General features: G+C 45.7%; 1 protein-coding gene across 4 annotated transcripts in view; it reads right to left on the bottom strand.

Moving 5' to 3' along the window:
- MYOF (myoferlin) overlaps positions 1-20,886 on the bottom strand; it is a 177,010-nt gene that overhangs the window by 105,829 nt on the left and 50,295 nt on the right. For all 4 annotated transcript variants that reach the window (XM_018041294.1, XM_018041295.1, XM_018041297.1 and 1 more), the window contains exons 4-6: positions 18,104-18,212; positions 14,806-14,893; positions 416-582 (exon numbers count right to left, since the gene is read on the bottom strand). In XM_018041294.1, the coding sequence (XP_017896783.1) occupies positions 416-582; positions 14,806-14,893; positions 18,104-18,212 (364 nt within the window). The remainder of the gene's footprint in view (positions 1-415; positions 583-14,805; positions 14,894-18,103; positions 18,213-20,886) is intronic.

Raw genomic sequence — 20,886 nt, 5'->3', positions numbered from 1 at the left:
AGTCTGCCTGCAGTGCGGGAGATCCAGGTTTGATCCCCGGGTTGGAAAGATCCCCTGGAGAAGGGAATGGCAACCCACTCCAGTATTCTTGCCTGGAGAACCCCACGAACAGAGAAGCCTGGTGGGCTACAGTCCACAGGGTCACAAAAAGTCAGACATGACTAACTCTCTCACTTCCTACTACCAAAGGGAATTTTATTTCTCTGAAGAGCCTCATCCAGATTGACAACATTTACTGCTGCTTGCAGAAGAAAGATGGGGAGCTCTTCTCATTGACTTTATGCCCTTACATCCCTTTTTACTGGTTAAGCCACTGCCCATAGGCAGAAGCTCTTCTAACAACACCACAGTTGCCAGAAGCTGGACAACACAGTGTTGGTACAACAGGGATGTGGGGCCCTGGGGCTGTTCCTACCTGGAAGTCCTGTGGCTTGTGAGACAGCATGCGTCGGCTGCTCTTCGCTTTCGTGAGCCTCCGGGCAAGGTGAGCTTCCGACACGGTCCCTCCTGGCCCCCTGGGCCCTGGGCCCCTGACCGGACTGTCCAACCTGTCCTCATCACCTCCATCTTCCTCCTCGTCTCCTAAAATACCAAAAAGGGATGCATTCAGAGACAGTCCTCATCCTGTATGAGTCTCAACATTCCAGAGAGTTTTCCCTGCTGCTGAGGCAGCAGGTGAGGGAGACGCTTCTTGGTGACAGTGACTTGGGACAAGCTGTGACTCAGATACAGATTCTTTAGGCAGATGTGTTCACGTGCACAACAGCATTCATTCAGGCTGTCTTCAAGGTGACTAGGAGAACGCCAGAGGCCACGGGGAGCGTGAGGAGAGGAGATGGTACGAATAGACCCAGGCAGACCATCACTCACTTCTGATCTGGGAACCAACTTGAGGTCAGGGGTCTGCCTGTGGTTAGGACGGTGATGTGTGGAAACACCAGGGAAATTGGAGACTTGCTGGGGAGACTTCCACTCCGCCCTTCCCACTGCAGGCCTTTTCTCTAGAACTTTCCTCGTGAGGTCTTGCACTGTCTCCTTTCTGCCTGAGTTTCCTGATCTCAAATGCCCTCTCCACCCTCATGGTAGATGAGAAACTGGCTCCAGCTTCCTGCCAAGCAGACTGAGGTAGTCATCATACTCTCGCTCCACCCTCCCACCTGTCCCCTAGCTTCCCTTCACACTCAGTGGGGAAAACACGGTTCAAGTGAACCCCCTCCCGTCCCTGAGACCCCACTTTCTTTTGATTCTTTGAGGACCCTCTAAATGGTCCCCCTTTCAAGTACCTCCAGTGGCTCCTTCCCCATAGGGACCTTCCCTCTGCCTTCAAATATGCACGGATCTTTCTCTCCTATAAATAACAAACAGCAACTCTGTCTTCCATGTTTCCTCATTTTATTACTCACAAACTTTTTAAAACTCAGTAACAAACCTCAGTTCTTTTTTCCTTAATACACAGAAACTTTAAACTCCTGGTAACCTATACAATATAAGACTAGAAGACCAAATAACTACCTTGTCTAAAAAATACCAGCATTTGTACTCCCTACCTTTGGATCCCAAATCTCCTCCTTTACTGATGATCCCATATGGAAACGGTAGGAGACAGTTTCCATATGGAGTCATCTGCCAGTCACTCACATCATAGTATGAATTAGTTCCATCCAACTGCCCTGTAGCATGGCTCTTAAAGCTTGGGCCTTGGAGTCATGCTGTCTGCGTGGGAATTCCAGTTTTGAGCTATGTGACTCTGAGTAGTCTCCTAATCTGTTTCAGTTTCTTCATCCGTAAAAAGGGGGAACTAATGGTATTTACCACAAGGTTATTGTAAAGATTGCAATACAGTGCACTTTAATACAGTGCCTGGCACAAAACAGCACCCAACAAATTAATCTCTTTTTTTTTCTTTACTCTTTTATTGAGAAGCCAGTTTTATTGGAGCACTTCCTAAAGAGCAGTAAAGGGGTAGGGAAGGGAGGCAGTCAGTGAGCAGCACGAGGGACAGGGCACAGAGTGAGAAACGTTCAACCACAAGGAAGTAAAGGGTCTCCCCAGCGTTTAGCCCGGGAGGAACATTCCTCCTCACCACCCCTCCATTCATGCTCGTCCCATCCAAGTCTGGCTCCTGTTCCACAAAGACCAACGGCGACCTCTCCTTGCTAAGCTCAGGACCCTTTCCCAAATGCTCGTGCTTTACCTTCCATGGCATTGGACACTGGGGATCACACAGACTTCTGTGAATTGAGAAGCTCTCCTCCTGGCACTTTCCCGGGTCTTCCGAGGCCCCCCTCTTTGTCTCCAATCCATCAAGCGTGCCTTCCCACTCTGTTCCTCTGCTCTCCGCTTCTTTGACCCACATTCTCTGGAGCCACACCTCAGTCTTCCAAGAAGTCACAAACTCACAGAATTTTGATAAGAACGGACCTTAAAGACCTTCAATCCAGGGACTTCCCTGGTGGTTCAGGAGCTAAGAATCTGCCTGCCAATGCAGGGGACACAGGTTCAATCCCTGGTTCTGGAAGATTCCACATCCCATGGAGCAACTAAGACTATATGCTGCAACTACTCAGCCTGTGCCCTAAAGCCCGTACTCTGCAACAAGGGAAGTCACCGCAGCAGAAGCCCATGCTCCACAACTTGAGTGGCCCCTGCTTGCTGCTGAAGGGGGAAACAGAACCAGGCTCTGTCTTGAAAGCAGGACTCCATCTTGGGCCGGACTGTGGACTTTGAGCTCTATGCTCGGAATCTATGGGAATGACATACCAACTGGAAAACCAGGCCCCTGGAAGGAAGAGCCCCAGGGCTCATACCTAGACTCTCCATCCCTAAAAGAATACCCTAATTATCTGTGTAACCGAATAGAATCATACATTCTATTATGCTTATTGGGGTATGACCACAGGCCTATTGATAATTGTCCACTGTTAACTACCTGGGCTTAAGGCATGTGAATCACAGGTTAACTTTGATTGTATCTTTCTTTTCCTTTGCTGAGACTAGTTTCAGGGCATCTGGGGAGGTGGGTCTGGGCACGTACACTTAGGGTATATAAGGTTTTCACAAGAACTGGTTGGGGTCCTTGGCCAAGAGGAGACTCTGCCTCGGGCCCGCTGGTGTAATGAACTGCACTCCACTGCACTGCACTGTCCTTCCGAGTGAGTTTGTTTCCCGAAATGCGTGGCTACAACACTGCAACTAGAGAAAGCTCACACAGCAACAAAGACCCAGTGCAGTCAAAAATAACTATGTAAAAGAAACTAGAAAAAGCAAGAGCATAAAGATTTTTTTTTAAGTTTTTTTTTTTTTTTTTCCCAAAAAAAAGATCTTCAATCCAACCTGCCCCTCACCCTGTTTTATAGGTAGAAAAACTGAGGTCCAGAAAGCAGAGACAACTTTTTACATTATTAAGCACTTAGCTAAAACCAAGACCACATCCTTGTTCTCCCTCACTGGTTTATGACTGGATCTCGTAAAGGCAATGCTTTCTTGCTGGGTCCTCAACATCTTTGTCAGGACACCAGGAAACCCCAGAGAAGCCACAGGTGAAAGATGGCTACCTCTGCCCTCTACACAAGAATCTGGGCGTCTTCTTCCCTATTTTTTTTTTTTTCCCTAAAAAACATTTTATCTCTATAATTGCTAATTTCACTTACAATTTTTGGCAACATTAAAACAGTAAATTTTATCTGAAAGAACAAGCAAAACAGACAAGGAAACTCAAAGGGCAATAACAAAATAGCAATCTTAACAGATAAACAACTTACTTGTAAACAAAACAAACTGACATTGCCTTAAAAAATACAGAGGTTATCAACAGAAAAACAGAACTCCTCAAAGAACTATCTTTCACCTGCAGGCACAGAAACTGACTCTAGGTAACTCAGTTCTAAGAGAGAAGCAAAACCCTTGATGATTATCTCTTGCCAGCTTTTTGAAACACGGGCCTTGCTTTTTCCTCAAGCGAATTCCATTTCCTCCCAATCCAAAGAGTTCGCAACTGGAATGCTCTTCCTCTGGGCCTGCAGGGCTTGCTACCTGCTTAATTGTTTGACATTTCCTTTGATCTATCCGGTGTCAGCACTGTTAATTCACACAATGAAATCTCCAACCCTCTTTTTTCCCTCCTTCTCCTTAAAGGCACTTTAAGTTTCCACACTATTCGTCCCTCTCCAGTCTAAATTTCCTAGGTTTGGGACTTCCCTGGCAGTCTACTGGTTAAGACTCTGTGCTCCCAATACACGGTGCATGGGTTTGATCCCTGGTCAGGGAACTAAGATCTCGCAGTTTGCATAGCACTGCTGCTTGTTGCTGTTAAGTCACTTCAGTCGTGTCCGACTCTGCGCAACCCCATAGATGGCAGCCCACCAGGCTCCCCCATCCCTGGGATTCTCCAGGCAAGAATACTGGAGTGGGTTGCAATTTCCTTCTCCAGTGCAGGAAAGTGAAAAGTGAAAGTGAATTCGCTCAGTCGTGTCCGACTCTTCGAGACCCCATGGACTACCCTACCAGGCTCCTCTGTCCACAGGATTTCCCAGTCAAGAGTACTGGAATGGGTTGCCATTGCCTTCTCCATTGCACCTCACAGCCAAAAGAAATACAATAAAGTAAATCTCCTAGGTTTTCTTCTACCCTGTTCTTAAAGAAGCATCAAAAGAAGGGCTTGCCTGCTGCCTGGATCCAAGTTCTCAGGATGCCCTTCCTATTGTTCTCCATCAGGTGGGCTCCTCACCTCCCTCAAGTTCCAGATTAAATAGTCTCGGTCTGTCCCACCCATCCCTACCAGATGGAGAGAATCCCTTCTCCTGTTAGCACACAGAGTTCTATCCTGTCCTCACCACATGATCTTGCATCTGTTAGACTGTGGGCCTCCTACTACCATCCACTCTTCAGAAGCAGGGGGCTTGCCCTTCTCTTCTTTGTACCTGCCCCGTGCTGGACACACTCCCTCCTTGTCCACAGCAGGGGCTTGATGAATGTGGAATGAGGACATCGTGACCCTTACTCCAGCTTTCTGGTATCGTTCTCTAGCAGTTTGGCAAAGTTCCCACTCAGAGCTCAGGCGAGAGCACGCTGTGGCTAGGGGTTGCCCCTCTCAAACCTGGCTCCAGCCTTAGGGAAGCCGGGAGGGTCAGGCTCCCCTTGTGCAAACCTGTTTCAGACTGGGCAAAGGCTGGGCCACATGGCTTTAAGTTTCCTCCATCAAAGATAAGGGCTTCCCCGGTGGCTTGGTGGTAAAGAATCCACCTGCCAATGCTGAAGACATGTGAAATGTGGGTTTAACCCCTGGGTTGTGAAGAACCCCTGAAGGAGGAAATGGCAACCTACTCCAGTATTCTTGCTGGGAAAAATCCCATGGACAGAGGGGCCTGGTGGGCTCTAGTCCATGGGGTCCCAAAGAGTCAGACAGGACTGTGCACGTACACGTCAACTAAGATGAATGTCCTTGGGCCATCCTGGGCCCAAAAAGGATTTCCTCCCTGCTGTGGACTGCCCCATTTGGGGTTGGTGGTTATTTACGGCAGTTGTTGCTGTTGTTCAGTTGCTCAGTCGTGTCCAGCTCTTTGGGACCCCATGGACTGCAGCACGCCAGGTTTCCCTGTCCTTCACTATCTCCCAGAATTTGCTCAAACTCATGTCCACTGAGTTGATGATGCCATCCAACCTTCTTCTCCTGCCCCCGATCTTTCCCAGCATCAGAGTCTTTTCCAATGAGTTGGCTCTTCTCATCAGGTGGCCAAAGTATTGGAGCTTTAGCTTCAGTCCTTCCAATGAATAGTCAGGGTTGATTTCTTTTAGGATCGACTGGTTTGATCTTGCAGTCCAAGAGATGCTCTAGACTGTTCTCCAGCACTACAGTTTGAAAGCATCAATTCTTCAGCGCTCAGCCTTCTTTATGGTCCAGCTCTTACATCTGCACATGACTACTGGAAAAACCGTAGTTTTGACTATATGAACTTTTGTAGGCAAAGTGATGTCTCTGCTTTTTAATATGCTGTCTAGGTTTGCCATAGCTTTTCTTCCAAAGAGCAAACGTCTTAATTTCATGGCTGTGGTCACTGTCCGCGGTGATTTTGGAGCCCAAGAAAATAAAATCTGTCACTGTTTCCATTGTTTATGGCAGAAGAAGTGGTAAATCATAGCCCTTTGCAGTGGTGGGCTCTGAACAAGCCCTAATCATTAACCTCTTGATGGATGCTCCAGAAAGAGACTGCAGGAGACAAAGAGCCAATTTATTCTGGAAACACCTTCTGCTAGTCAGACTTTAGGTTGAAAGGAAGGATCAGCGGGAAACTGCACCAGGTGATCCCTACCACCTGCATCTCTGAGTAGCAGAAGGAGGTTTATTTGGACAGGAAATCACCCCTTTATGTGGGGGGGAAACTGCACAAGATTAAACAATGCTGACTCCCTAAGTGTTCCACAAAGAAGGACCAGGGCCCTTAGGGCACTGCCAAACTTCACGCAGCACAAGCTGTTTCATTACCCAGTCTGAGCCGCTGTGCTGGCGTGCCCTGTACTGAGACCCAGGCGTACGCTGAAAAATGGCTTAGAGGATCTACCAAGTATGAGTGTTTCATAACCATAGGGAGCAGCAGTAAGTTAGGAACTGCTGACTGAATAGGAAGTTGCTGGTGGTAATGGATTCCTAGGGCTGTTGTAACCAAGTAGCACAAACTGAGTGGCTTAAAACAACCGAAATTTATTCTGAGAGACCCAAATCCCCAGGTTCCAAAACCAAGGTGTTGGCAGGGCCACGCTCCCTCAGAAGCCTCTAGAGAAAAGTCCTTCCCTGCCTCTTACTAGTGGGTGGCTCCTGGCCTGTCCCGTGGCTGCATCACTCCAGTCTCTGCCTGCTCCCCCATGTGTCCAGGGGCCCTCATCTTTTCTCACAGGATACCAGTCATTGACTTTAGGGTCCAGTCTGTTTAAGCATGGCTTCATTTTAACAGACTACATTCTGGAAAGGCCCTGTTCCCCAGTAGTTCACATTCCGAGGCTCTGTGTAGACTGGAACTGGGGAGCAGGGGGCACTGTTCGACCCACTACACTGGCCATCTCCCAGATCTTTCCACTTTGCTCCTTCTGGCACTCCAGTCCCTAGTCGGCAGCCACACAGCTGCCACAGGCTATGGGCTACACCATGTGCCCTGCTCCCACTTCCTTCATGCCCTTGCTTTTCTCCCAACCCCTTAGGTTATAGGATCTAACACGGCAGCCACGCCTCTAGGTGCCCCTCAGTCCCTCCCTTGATTGTATTCACCTGGCTCATTTGACTCTCCACTGACTACACTCATTCACAAAGATAACTGAACTTGGACACACACCTTACTGACTAATGCCAGTTTAATTTCATAATCTCAATCCTTCCACGGACTCAGGATCGACCAGGTATCGTACCATGTTTCCAAGGCATCTACCTCCAAACTGTCCTAAATCTTGGTTTGAGATGGCCATTGATTGGCCAAGAAAGTCAAATCCCTCTACCCTTTCGAACTCCCACCTACTTTTACCTTGAAAGTGTCCAATGCTCTGTCCTCCTCACCATCAACTAATGACCTTACTTCTTATTTCACAGAGAAAACAGGTAATCAGGGTGACTGGGACCATCCTGACCAGCAAGCACCTTTATCCAAACACTTTCCATGCCTCTCATCTTTTCCACCTATGCACTTATTGGGTCACCATCCCAGCTAATCTTCTTTCATTCCTTAATGGAGACTCCTTTCTATATGAATTTTTTTTTTTGGTCAATATTTACTATTTCCTGTTCCTAAACACAGCAACCTTGTTTTCCAGAGTCCTAGAATGTCAATCTCTGCCTGTGATGTTAACTATGCTTCTCATGACAAGGTCTTGTTAAATGGTGGTACTGGTTAAGGCAGAATTATCCTGGGCAAAAGATCACTGCAAAATCAGGACCAAGAGTTGGTATGATACAATCAGTGAAAGTTTAAAAGTATGAAGCAGAACAGGAGAGACTAAAATTTTAAGCAGGAAAATATTTTGAAGATGACATGCTGATTTATCTGGAATGCTGAATAACTTTTCTGGGTATCTAACATGCTAGAATAAATGTCTACATTCAAGCATGAGCAATTCATTTCTCTCCACTCTGGTTTTTGGGGTAAATCACTATATAGGCCCTGAGAATCTTATGGAATAGTTCCAATACATTGACCAAAGCAAAGGTACCATAGAAAGGTCTGCAACTGAACAGCGATGCAAACACGGGCTTGCAGGCAAAGTCTGGCAGCATCTGCCTTTGATCGATGGATGCTGTGTGCCCATCTAGGAAATGCTGTCCAAGAGCTCTGAGTCCAGACAAGATAACATTAACCAGATTAAAATGCTCAACTCTAGGGCTTCTCAACGTGAGCTCCAAAACCGGCCTTCAGGGGCTTTCCTGGTGATCCAGTGGCTAAGACTCCATACTCCCAATGCAGGGGGCCTGGATCCAATCTCAGGTCAGGGAACTAGATCTCACATGCTGCAACTAAGAGTTCATAGGCCGCAACTAAAGATCCTGCAAGCCACAAGGGAGACTGACGATCCAGAGGGACACAACTAAGACATGGTGCAGCCAAATACATTACTGAAATGAACAATATTTAAAAAACAAAAACAGCATCAGCCTTCATCAGGACCTCCTGGAAGTTCCTGTTAACCATACAGACTGGGGGGACTGCACTTCAGATCAACTAAACTAGAGTCTCTGAAGCCAGGTCCTGGAAATCTGTACATTTAAAGATTTCCCCTGATGATTTTACTGTGTCTAAAATTTAAGAACCATCTGTTTATTATGATCAGTTTGACTTTCCTAAATATCCTCAGTGGGAGAAATAGTCTAATACAATCAATTTGCTGGACAAAGCCAATTAGAGACCCAATCATGGAAAGAGTGCCTACAAGTGATGTTCTAACACATTGGTCATGTTTCAGGGCAGCTCTGAACAACAGTCCCTTGTCCAGAAAGTTTTCCATGGATCCTCAAGGTCTATTCATCCTCAGTCTGGGGGCTTCCCTGGTGGCTCAGGGGTAAAGAATCCGCCGGCCAATGTGAAGTGGTAAAGAATTCACCTCCCCGGTCCAGGAAGATCCCACATGCCACGGAGCGACTAAGACCGTGTGCCACACCCATTAAGCCTGAGCTCTAGAGAGCCTGGGAGTTGCAACCACTGAGCCCACTTGCCCCAGAGCCCGTGCTCCGCAGCAAGGGAAGCCACTGCAATGAGAAGCCTGCACACCAAAACTAGAAAGTAGCCCCCACTTGCCACAACTAGAGAAAAACCCACACAGCAACAAAGACCAGCACAGCCAACAATTGTTTTTTTTAATTTAAAATAAATATTCCATTAAAAAAAAAAAGATCCTCAGTCTGGGACTCCTAGACCTCAGGAACTTGCTTCCCTTTTGTTACTCTCTGAATGTATCAGTCACTTTGGCCTATACTCTGATGTTCACCAAAATGCCCTTCTTGACCAAAAATTTAAACCACATATATTACTCATCCACCATTCACTCATGCATTCATTCACCCAAACAACTGAGCATTTATTGACCAATCATGGTTTTCCAAGTGCTGTACTAAGTAATAAAGACACACAGTTGAAATATAGCCGAAAAAGTATTTTCTCTAAGAAATTGTTTCCCATGTAATAATTAGCTTCGTCTTCCCTGGAGGAATTTATTATATTTAGCTCTGATCTACAATTACATCTTACCTTTGTACTGAAACACAAGCTCCTTGGTGGCAAATAATACCTTTCTCTCTTCTGTATGCTCCACAGACAGGTATCAGTAAATGTTTTCTGAACTGGACTAAATTTAATTTCAAGCAAAATGACTTTGGCATCTGTGGAATGAAATGAATTTGAAGCAGCCAAGTCTAGCTACTTTTTATTTTTTTGCACTGCTAGCACTGAAGGATGTACACTTTTAACAGACTGTTCTTCAAAAATGGATGTGAGATTTTAAAAATAGTTTATTCTGGCCATGGGACTGTAGGCTCCAGTCAAATTAAATGACATCTGGCAAACCAAGCCAGCAAAATAACAAATTTTCAGAAGGTCAAGCCTGTGGTCAAGCCTGTGGTCTGAGTCAGCCCACCCCTCTGTCATAGGAACAGTCTCGAGAGGCACACAAAGAAAAGTGGACTTTTTGACACCACACATGTTCAGTTAAGCCACCAAGGCCCCAGGGTATGCAGCCTTTGTCATTTTGACACTAAGGGCTCAAGAAAGCCTTCCTTAAAAATGAACCTCTTAAAGAATTCCCTGATTGTCCCAAGTTCTGGTTCATTTCCTATCTCTATCCAGCAGTATCAGATATTAAAAAGAATTTATGAAGCAGATCTTGGCCACCAGCCACTGAACCTGCTAGGAGTCAGCTTCCTCAGAGGATGGGAGACTCAGTCCATTAGCATTTTTGGAGCTCAGTGCTGCCCAGACAACCCATGAGGAAAAGGAGCCTCGGGCAAAGGGAGTCTGGATCCAAGGGTTTTCTCCCCAGTGAGTTTAAAAGTTCAATAGTTGGTGCTTTTCTCATTGCTAAGGAAGCAGCCTTTGCTCCAGGGAAATGGCATGTTTTCTGAGCTTGGACTCACAAGGGTCTGTCTCAGGAGATGGGACCTCTGCCTATACTCCCAACAGCTTGGTAAACTGCTTAGTCTCAAAATCTCCCTGGTCCACTAAGACACAATCCGTTTTTTTTTTTTCCAGATATTTAACAAGAAAGCACTTAGTCATCTCAGTGTGACTCAGATCATTCTTTTCTAATAGCTCTGCTTTTTAGAAGAAACAATTTGAATGTTCATAAAGACTGAGCTCATGACTACAAGTCATCCAGAATTATTTTTTGTAATAATAAAAATAAAGACCACATTCACGTAGGACTTACTCTATGACAGGCACTGGGCTGAGTGCTTTCTATGCATTATCTCATTTAATCTTTGCAGTCACATCATGATTTACTACTATGTTCCTCACCTTACAGTAAAAGAAAAGAGAGATTCAGAAAGGCTAATGACTTAACCAAGGTCACATGGCTAATTAACAACAGACACAGAATCCAACCTAGGCCAGTCTGACTCCGAAACCCTTGCTGTTATCCACAATGTTATACCTTCAGGAAAAGTCTTGTCTCCAAACCTGGCTGAAAGTTCCTGGAAAGCAGAAGCTGTATCTTGAAGAATTTACCACCCTCAGCACTGCATCGCTGAGCAATAAATCAGAATACCCAACAACCAGTTTCTTTACTCCATAAATATTCAATACTAAGAATCTGTGTGGTGCTCAGTTCAGTTCAGTCGCTCAGTCGTGTCTGACTCTTTGCGACCCCATGAATCGCAGCATGCCAGGCCTCCCTGTCCATCACCATCTCCCGGAGTTCACTCAGACTCACATCCATCGAGTCCGTGATGCCATCCAGCCATCTCATCCTCGGTCGTCCCCTTCTCCTCCTGCCCCCAATCCCTCCCAGCATCAGATTATTTTCCAGTGAGTCAACTCTTCGCATGAGGTGGCCAAAGTACTGGAGTTTCAGCTTTAGCATCATTCCCTCCAAAGAAATCCCAGGGCTGATCTCCTTCAGAATGGTGCTAGTTCACTATAAACTATAAGTATATGCTTTCTACTTGAATGAACCTCAGAGCCATTTTTTTCTCCCTCTAAAGGCCCAGCTAAAAGGGTATCACAAAAGGGCCCATTATCGTGGCTCTTGAAATGGAATAAAGACAATGAAACTGCCTTTTATCTACCAGTATACAGGGGCTTCCCTGGTGGCTCAGACAGTGAAGAATCTACCTGCAATGAGGGAGACCCAGGTTCAATCCCTGGGTCGGGAAGATCTGGAGAAGGAAGTGGCTTCACTCCATTATTACAGCTCCACTAAATACTGGCTCTGCTCCAGTATTCTCGCCTGGAGAATTCCATGGACAGGGGAGTCTGCAAAGAGTCGGACATGACTGAGCAACTTTCACTTTCACTATACAGGGCTGAATAGTGTCCTCTCAAAAGTCATGCCCATCTGTAACCTCAGAATGTGACCTTGTTTGGAATAGGGGCTTGCAGGCGTAATCAAGTTAACTGGAGATCACACTGGATTAGGGTGGACTGAATCCAATGCCTGGTGTCCAAATAAGATGAGAAATTTGGACACGGACACACAGAGAGCACCATGTGAGAGTGAGACACCAGGGAGAACATGATGTGATGATAGGTGGGGACTGGAGTGATGCGTCTACAAGCCACGGGACACCAAGAGCTGGCAGCAACCACCAGAAGCTGGGACAGAAACATGGAACAGAGTCCTTAGAGGGAACCCACCATTGGACACTTTGATTCCAGCCATCTAAGCTCCAGAACTAGAGAGGACACATTTCCATTGGTCGAGCCACCAGTTTGTGGTACCTTATTACAGCAGCCTTAGGAAACTAAGAAACAGAAAACAGGAAGTGGCTTAGGGAAAATATCAGGGTAAGAAAAGGCACCCTGCCTCTCCCAATTCAGTGGCTCCAGCAGACAGCCCACCAGTTGGGGGTGCCTTTTTTGGGCCAAAAAGTACCCACTGTCCTTCCCAGGCCAGAGCAAATGCTGATGACTGCAGGCATCGGTGGAGGCAGCGGGAAGGAAATGGGTTGGGCCACTCGGGCCATCCCCTCACAGAGCGCTGCTCGGGACCCCACTCTTTCCTCCATGGTGCACCTGTCATCACTGCTGTGACAGCAAAGGGAGGCACAGACGTTCCCGAGCCATTGCCAGGCCCGTGTGAGGCCGAGAGAGTTAGAGGACCAAGCAGCTTGCCCGAGGTGCCACTGGCAAGAGGGTGAGTGCGTTGCTGATGTGTTGGCGTCCTCATAAGAGGTAAGGGGCTATGTCAGTCATAACTGTCTCTGAGGAGGAAGGAGCCAGGTAACTGAGGCTGAACACACAACTGCCGGGTCAATAAATAGGTCCAAACCATAACAGTGAGCCATCTGCAGGGTGGGTACGTGGGGGCAATGGCTGGGATGAGGCTGAGGCAGACAGAAAGTCACACAGGAAGGGGACAGACGCTACGAGGCAGGAAAGGAGGTGCTGCTGCCGAGAAAACCCCTCAGGTGGTCAAAGCGCTGAGTTCTGAGACATGCAGAGAAGAAAGGTCCTGAGAGCCAAGACTGGCAGGAACCAGGGTTTCGGCGCCCCTCCAGGAAGGAGAATGTCCAGGTGGCAGTGGGTGTGGCGGGGTGAGTGGGCCCTCCCTTCCTGGGGTGAACGGCAAGGCTGGGGAGACGGGGGCGTCTGGTGACACACCTTCGGGCAGAAGAAGGCGAGAGAGACGTGAAGCATCATGTCACCCTGCAAAGACACCAGGAGGAGGTCGGACTCCGCTGTGTGAAAGGCCTGACTGTCTTATAGATGTCCATCCACCTGCAGCCCCAAATTTACCCTGAGGCCCAACCCCATCCAGAGCAGCACCCTGAATGACCCACAACCCACATCCAAGAACAAGGAGCACAAGGTGGGTTGTGCAGCCAGAAGCACTTGGTTAAAGGAGAGAGGGGCTATTGGGAGGTGGGAAGGGGTTGTGGCCAAGGGGGAGAGAGGGGTTCCAACCCGTGAGACAGGCGACTGAGCGCACAGCCTGGTGATGGCACATTTAGGAGGTGCAGACATGTGGAGAGACCACTCCAGAGACTCGCAACCAGCTGACATCGTCCAGGGTGCAAGCTACAAACCCTAAGCAAAGCCTTGCCTGGGACCTCCTGCTGAAGTCCGTGTGCTGGGCGGTCTTGTGAGGCGGCTCGGTCAGGTACCCAGGAAGGAACCTAGGAGGCTTTCCAGAATAGACCCCCACTCATGTCCTGCCTTTTGTCTGTATAACAGCTTTAGTTAAAGAATAAATTTCATCAGAGAAGTGAGAACATGCAAAAAGAAAGAACAGTAAAGCCAGATAAAATAATAATACTTCAGCTATGAAGCAAAGTCAAAGACCTTTAGTTCTTCAAGGACTATATAGATAATATTCTGAGCCACGTCCTTTGAGCTGTTTTGCAGATACTGGAACCCCAACCCGGAGGAAGAAGTTCACTGGAAGCTGCCCACAAGCACATAGACCCCAGACTGGTTGGAACCAGAAGGCTGACTCCCAATTACCTCACCACCAACCAATCAGGAGAATGTCCACGAGCTGATCCTACCCCACTCCTTGAACACTGTGAGACTCCTCACTACCTCCTCCAGGGTGAAACACAGTCTTGAGGCATTAGCCAGCTGTGGCCCTTTTGCCTGGCAAAACAATAAAGCTATTTTTTTCTACTTATCCAAAACTCTCTAACCTGGCACCCATGTACAGAGGCTGAATTTCAGGAACAGCAAGGAACTGTCTCACTGTCTCTTCTCCTTTAAAGGGTATTTGGTAGACTCTTGTAATGTCCCAATTCAGGGCAGTTCCACCTGCCTCCTGGGGCCCTGTCTAGGCAGGCAGGGAGTTTTAGAGAGCCTGAAAGTGAATACTGAAAGTGTTAGTTGCTCAGCCATGTCCAGCTCTTTGTGACTCCATGGAGAGTAGCCCACCAGGCTCCTCTGTCTATGGAATTCTCCAGGCAAGAATACTGGATTGGGTAGTAATTCCCTTCTCCAGGGGATCTTCCCAACCCAGAGATCGAACCTGGGTCTCCTGCATTGCAGGCAGATTCTTTAATGACTGAACCACCAGGGAAACCCAGAGAGAGTCTGGTGACAAGGAAAGCTTTCCTGGTGAGTCCTTGTGTCCCCTTAGTAGATTCCCCTACTAAAGGCATAGGCTGGGCCTTCAGGAGAGTCAGCTTACCTCCCGTGCCTGGCATGCTGGTCCCACCGGGGTCATTTGGATGTGGAGCTGAAGGTGGATGATAGCCAATCACCAGGTCAATTGTTGCCTGGGTAGAAAAATTCATTGCAGATAGAATCAGTGCAGGGCATCAAAATGCTTCAGACACAACACAAATAAATTCGGCAGCAGTGAAAGTTTTCAAAGGGGTGAGCAGGGGGATGGGAAAGTGAGAAGACAGAGAGAAGGGTGACACACCCTCCACGTCTTCCCAAACGCGAGCCCAGGTGAACTGGGAACACCTGTAAAAGCAGATACCCAGTACCGGTTGCCAAGTGTATTACCGCTAAGGGGCAGCCTCATAAACCGGAGGAAAGTTGTGACGAGCAAGCATGAACTTGTCATGAGCCTCCTTCCTAGGCTGCAGATGGCCTCCAATCACAGAATTACAGTCCCAGAGGCTCATTCTAAGTGATTAAGGTTTTTGTTTGCTCACTGACATCTTTGTTAATTACTAAAATTTATTTTTACACTTCTCTCCAAAAAGATTTTTATGTGGCTAACGAAAAGTTATAGAATAACGTGATTCATAAAATGGGGTTCAAAAAAGGGAAACAAGTCTGATGAAAGAGGAAACAAATATGCAAAATATAAAGCTGAACGGAAGTACCACTCCTCTTGCATTAAATATGACCCCAAGGTGGCTAGGAGCCAAGGCAAGTAGAGGAACAGAAAATGTTACATAAACTTTCATTATCAGAAAGGAAGAAACACACTAAACTCATTACAGGAAATACAATTATTTCCATTTTAAAAACCTGAGTTAAATTTCTCATGTGGATCATTATTTTAGTGCAGAGTTTCCTATACTTTTATATTTAGTGAACTGATAAAATCTGAAAAGAGTTTGCTAGTGGGACTCAACATAGGGTCACTAATTTTGTCAAACGCATGCCCACAACTACCATCTACAATTATAAGCATTTCACAAAATAAAGGATCTCAACAGCAAAAATGAGGAAGGATAAATCTCAGAATAAAAGATGTCCTTTGAAAATAAGAGTGGGGCACACGCACACTCTACCCAGGTTATCAGATAAAATATAGGGCATAAAATTGGGGACATACCTATCATACAAAATGACTCATTGTTTATCTGAAATTCAAATTTAAATGGGCATCTCCCACGCTTTCATTTGCTGTTACTTCTGCTACACCTGGTAAACTCTAACACACACACACATTATGTATTGCCCTGTTTTTTCCCACCTGTCTAGTCATCAGTGAATATTCCCACATGGATCAGCACATTCTTTGCCAACTTAGGAACTATAACCTGGGAGATACTGAACAGGAAAGTAAATGATGTCTCTGACAGCAGTTTCTTGGCAAATACAGAATTGGAAGAACGGTGTCTCAAGGCTACAAGTGAACAATAGGAACACTGAATGCAATTAGGGGCTCAACGGCCAAACTTAATCCAAGAATTCAACTTTCAAACCCTAGAAGAGTCCATGAATGGCTTGACCATCAATGGTCAAGAGGCCATCAGTAGTTTCCCGATAACCTCAGGATTCTCTGAGGTGCTGAAGGCCCCCTAATGGGGGTGAGAAGATACCAGGGGGCCAGGACCTTACACTTCCTTACTCCATTCAATCACCACAGTTCTGCCATTTCAGGGTTCTACATACTCTTTCCTTCCCTGGTATAAAGAGAAGGAAAACACCCAGAAACATCAATGTCTTGTAACATCTTCCCTTGTTATGCCCAGTGTCTGAGTCCCCAAAACTGAGAGAATAAGACATCCACAGCAATGCAAAGGCATAAAGGGGTTTATTGCTAGCTCGAGCCAGGGCTCCCGTCACACCCAACACAGCGGAGTAGAACCAGAGCCCGGAGCCCAGATTTATAGCAGCATTTATAAGTTTAGAACAAAGACAGGGAGTTGGCAAGGGTTGCTTGGCTGCAGGGGTTTCCTGGTATTTATTGATTGGCCAGTCATCATCCCTCTGATTGGCCAGAGTTATCATCTCTCTGATTGGCCAGAGTTACCATCTCTCTGATTGGCCAGAGTTACCATCCCTGGAAGCCCTGGAAGACTCAGGGATTATTTTTGGCCTAGTGCACCTCTCTGAGCCTGTCATGGCTCTGGTGAGGTTGTAACACCCTTAGTATCATTTCTCTCAGTCAGGTTTTGGGTAGATAGATGAGAGCTGATATTCTGAATTTACATTTTATGATTAGAATGCTAATTGAAAGCAATCCTATACGTTTTGGAGGCTAGACGAGCAAAACTGACATTCCTAGTGGGCATTAATGTATTCTTGCCTACAGGAAGGGCCTCTTTTACTTTAAACTTTCTCCCATTTGCCCAGGCTCCCACGCAAAATAAGTTGTTCGGAAAATGAAGGCATCAGAGGTTAACAAGGCAAGCTTTATGAGTGCTTGTTAGCAATCTTAAGAAATCTGAGGGGATTTAGCTGGTGGTTCAGTGGTAAAGAATCCACCTGCCAATGCAGGAGACATGAGTTTGATCCCTGGTCCAGGAAGACCCCACGTGCTGCAAAGCAACTAAACCCACGAGCCACAGCTACTAAGCCTGTGCTTTAGAGTCTGAGAAACACAACTACTGAGCCCATGTGCTGTGACTACTGAAGCCTGTGCACCCTAGAGCCTGTGCTCAGCAAGAAGAGAAGCTACCACAATGAGAAGCCCGTGTGCCGCAACTACAGAATAGCCCGCATAGCAGAAAAGATAAAGCACAACCAAAAAACAAATAAATTTTTTTTTTTAAATCTGAGAGTTGTGATACTCGAGTCAAATTTTTTTATAGCGCATTTCAGAAAGTCTCTCTCTCTCTTCTTGTCTCATATCAGACAATATCAGTGTATATTGATTTAGAGAGGCTGTGATCAGAAAACATTCAGCTGCCAACATAATTATAAAGATCATGATATGAACATATTGATATTCTGGTCTAATATTAATGAATTATCTTCTATAGAACGTTTCAAAGTACGTCTGACACATGAGCTACACTCACCATGCAAACGTTAACACCGCAGTGAATACGCACAGAGCTGTACCAAGCGAGGGTCCCCCTCAAGCTATAGCATTCTGCCCAGTAAATAAAGTTTACCTAACCTGCAGTATTGTCAGTAAGAGTACAGGATGAGGCCATATCATTTGCAAATACACCTATTTATCTCAAAAACAATAGGTTTGTGTGTGTAGTGAGCTAATTATAATGTCACTCTTAATGAATCTTTGTGCTTAACCATATCACTTCAAAGCCATCCGACAAGAGGGAAATCCTCACCCCAGTCTCTTGTCCCCTTTCGTTTAGCAGGGAGATCAGTTTGTAGGGCAGTGATCTGCTCTGGTCGCCCATTAGGTCCTTCAGGGCTATGGTGGCCGTGCCAATTAACCTGCAGGGGAAAAGAGAAAGCACTCAGTAAACTACATAAGAGGCACATTTCCATTTACTCACTGGACCTCCCAATTCTCTTACTGTTCATATGTAACCATTAAAAATCACTCATAATGAAATGTGGGCCATTTTGTGCTCTCCTTAGCAGAATCTTTTGACAGCAATCACATATTAGCCATCACTTCTCCATAGCAAGCAGTCATTTCAAGAGTCACACTATGATGCCTGTGAAATTTCAAGTCACAAATGAAATCAGTGGGTGAGAGACAAAGCCCTGAAGAATCCAGGGAGAGAGAAAAATAGGACAAAATTTAGGCATTCTTCTGCAATGGAAATTTAAAACATTGCCTACTCGAGGATGGGACGATATGAGAGAATAGCATTAAAACATGTATATTTCCATACGTAAAATAGATGACCAGTGCAAGTCTGATGCATGAAGCACTCAAAGCTGGTGCTCTGGGACAACCCCGAGGAATGGGTTGGGGAGGGAGGTGGGTGGAGGTTTCAGGATGGGGGGACACCTGTACACCCGTGGCTGACTCATGTTGATGTATGGAGAAAATCACCACAATATTGTAAAGCAATTAGCCTCCAATTAAAATAAATAATTTAAAACAAAAAACAAAACAAAAAAACTGCCCACTGTAAAAAAACATCCTAAGTTGACCTTCTTGAAGTGTAAATATGTTGCTAGTTTACTGACAGGGGAGCTTGTTAATCAAATGCTATGGAGCATCATTCAAAAGTTGGATGTATGTACCTATCTCTCTTCCAAGACCCCAAGGGATTATATTCAGCCTCTACCACTTAGCCATCCACCTCTTGTGTTTTTTGTTATATTCATTCATTAGTTTTATTCATTCATTAGTGATAACATACAGTATTTGCCTTTTTCTGTCTGACTTTTTTCATTCACTAAGCATAATACCCTCTAGGTCTGTCCATGTTGTGCAAATGACAAAATTTCATTCTCTTTCATGGTTAACATTCCATTGAGAGAGAGAGAGAGAGAGAGAGAGAGAGAGAGAGAGCGCGCGAGCACGCGCGCGCGCGTGTGTGTGTGTGTGTGTGTGTGTGTGTGTGTATGCTACATCTTTTTTAGTCATTCATTGGCTGATGAACACTTAGGGTTGCTTCCATATCTTGGCTATTGTAAATAATACTGCTACAAACATGGGGTGCAGATATCTCATTGAGTTAGAGTTTTCATTTTCGTTTTTTGGGATATATATCCAAGGAGACTTGCTGGATCCTATGGTAGCTCTGTTTCTAGTTTTTTGAGGAACCTCCATGCTGTTCTCCATAGAGGCTGCACCAATTTACAATTACAGCAACGTCCTGGGCTTCCCTTCTCTCCAGATCCCTGCCAACACTTGTGACCTGCCGTCTTTCTGATGACGGCCAGGCGGACAGGTGTTGAGTGATATCTCACTGTGGTTCTGACCATCTGCCTCAGTGCACACAACATACTGGTGCAGAAGCACACTTGTGTTCCTCCTCACCAGAGTAAAGCTCTGGGAAGTGTTTCCTGTTGTTCATTACTCTAACCCCAGAGCTTGGGACATAGTTTTTTTTTTTATTAATAGATATTTACTGAATGAAGGAAAGAAACATATTTTTGTAGTTAGGACACATGATCAAAAAAAAATTTTAGCGAACACACATCCCCCAGGGAGTTAGTCAATACAAAAGTGTAACCTGTGGAATACAGTCTGTAAATTGGGGGTTTTAAAGTATTACATGATATGAGAGTAGGTGAATTGAAGGAGTTCCTTTTGGGAGTTAAAGTCACTCAATCAAGTCCAACTCTTTGAAACCTCATGGACTATACTGTCCATAGAATTCTCCAGGCCAGAATACTGAAGTGGGTAGCCTTTCCCTTCTCCAGAGGATCTTCCCAACCCAGGGATTAAACCCAGGTCTCCCGCATTGCAGGCGGATTCTTTACCAGCTGAGCCACAAGGGAAGCCCAAAAATACTGGAGTGGGTAGCCTATCCCTTCTCTAGCGAATCTTCCCAACCCAGGAATTGAACTGAGGTCTCTTGCATAGCAGGTGGATTCTTTACCAACTGAGCTATCAGGAAAGCCCTTTTGTGAAAGGTAATCAAAAAGCAAAGAGAGTCAAGGGGTGTGCTCTCAGTATAGATACTGAAAAAGGAAAATAGACATGGTAAGAATTTTTAAATGTTATTTACTTATATCTTGTCTATATTTGCAGTGACTTAATACCAACCAATAGCAGACATGATAGCATGGAATAACATTAGAATAAATGAGAAAGCTGAACATCAAGTCTTCAAAACGACAGAAGAAATTCCTTATATCAAAAAACCCATTGTGAAGAAACTCTAGTTGAGAATTAAAAAAAGCTCTGGGCTTTCAGGCAAAAACAAATTCAAGAATGTTCCCCCTGTGGAGAAATATTCATTGTATTTAACAATGTAGAACATTTTCTTTTAAAAATCAGTAAGTGAAAATTGATGTCAACATAGAGACATTATTTTTAAACTGACATATATCTGTATTCTCCTCCCCAACTCAGACCTCAGAAATTGGACCAGACTGTAGATCTGGGTTCTGTCATCCAAGCACTTATGTCCAGTGACTCGGAATAAGTGACTTCACTTTCTGTGCATAGGTATATTGTGCTTTGCTTAGCCACTCGGTC

The sequence above is a fragment of the Capra hircus genome, chromosome 26 (genome assembly GCF_001704415.2).
Source record: "Capra hircus breed San Clemente chromosome 26, ASM170441v1, whole genome shotgun sequence".
In the NCBI taxonomy this organism is placed as follows: domain Eukaryota; kingdom Metazoa; phylum Chordata; class Mammalia; order Artiodactyla; family Bovidae; genus Capra; species Capra hircus.
Note: the sequence above shows the minus strand (reverse complement) of the source record. Positions and strands in the feature narration are given on the sequence as shown.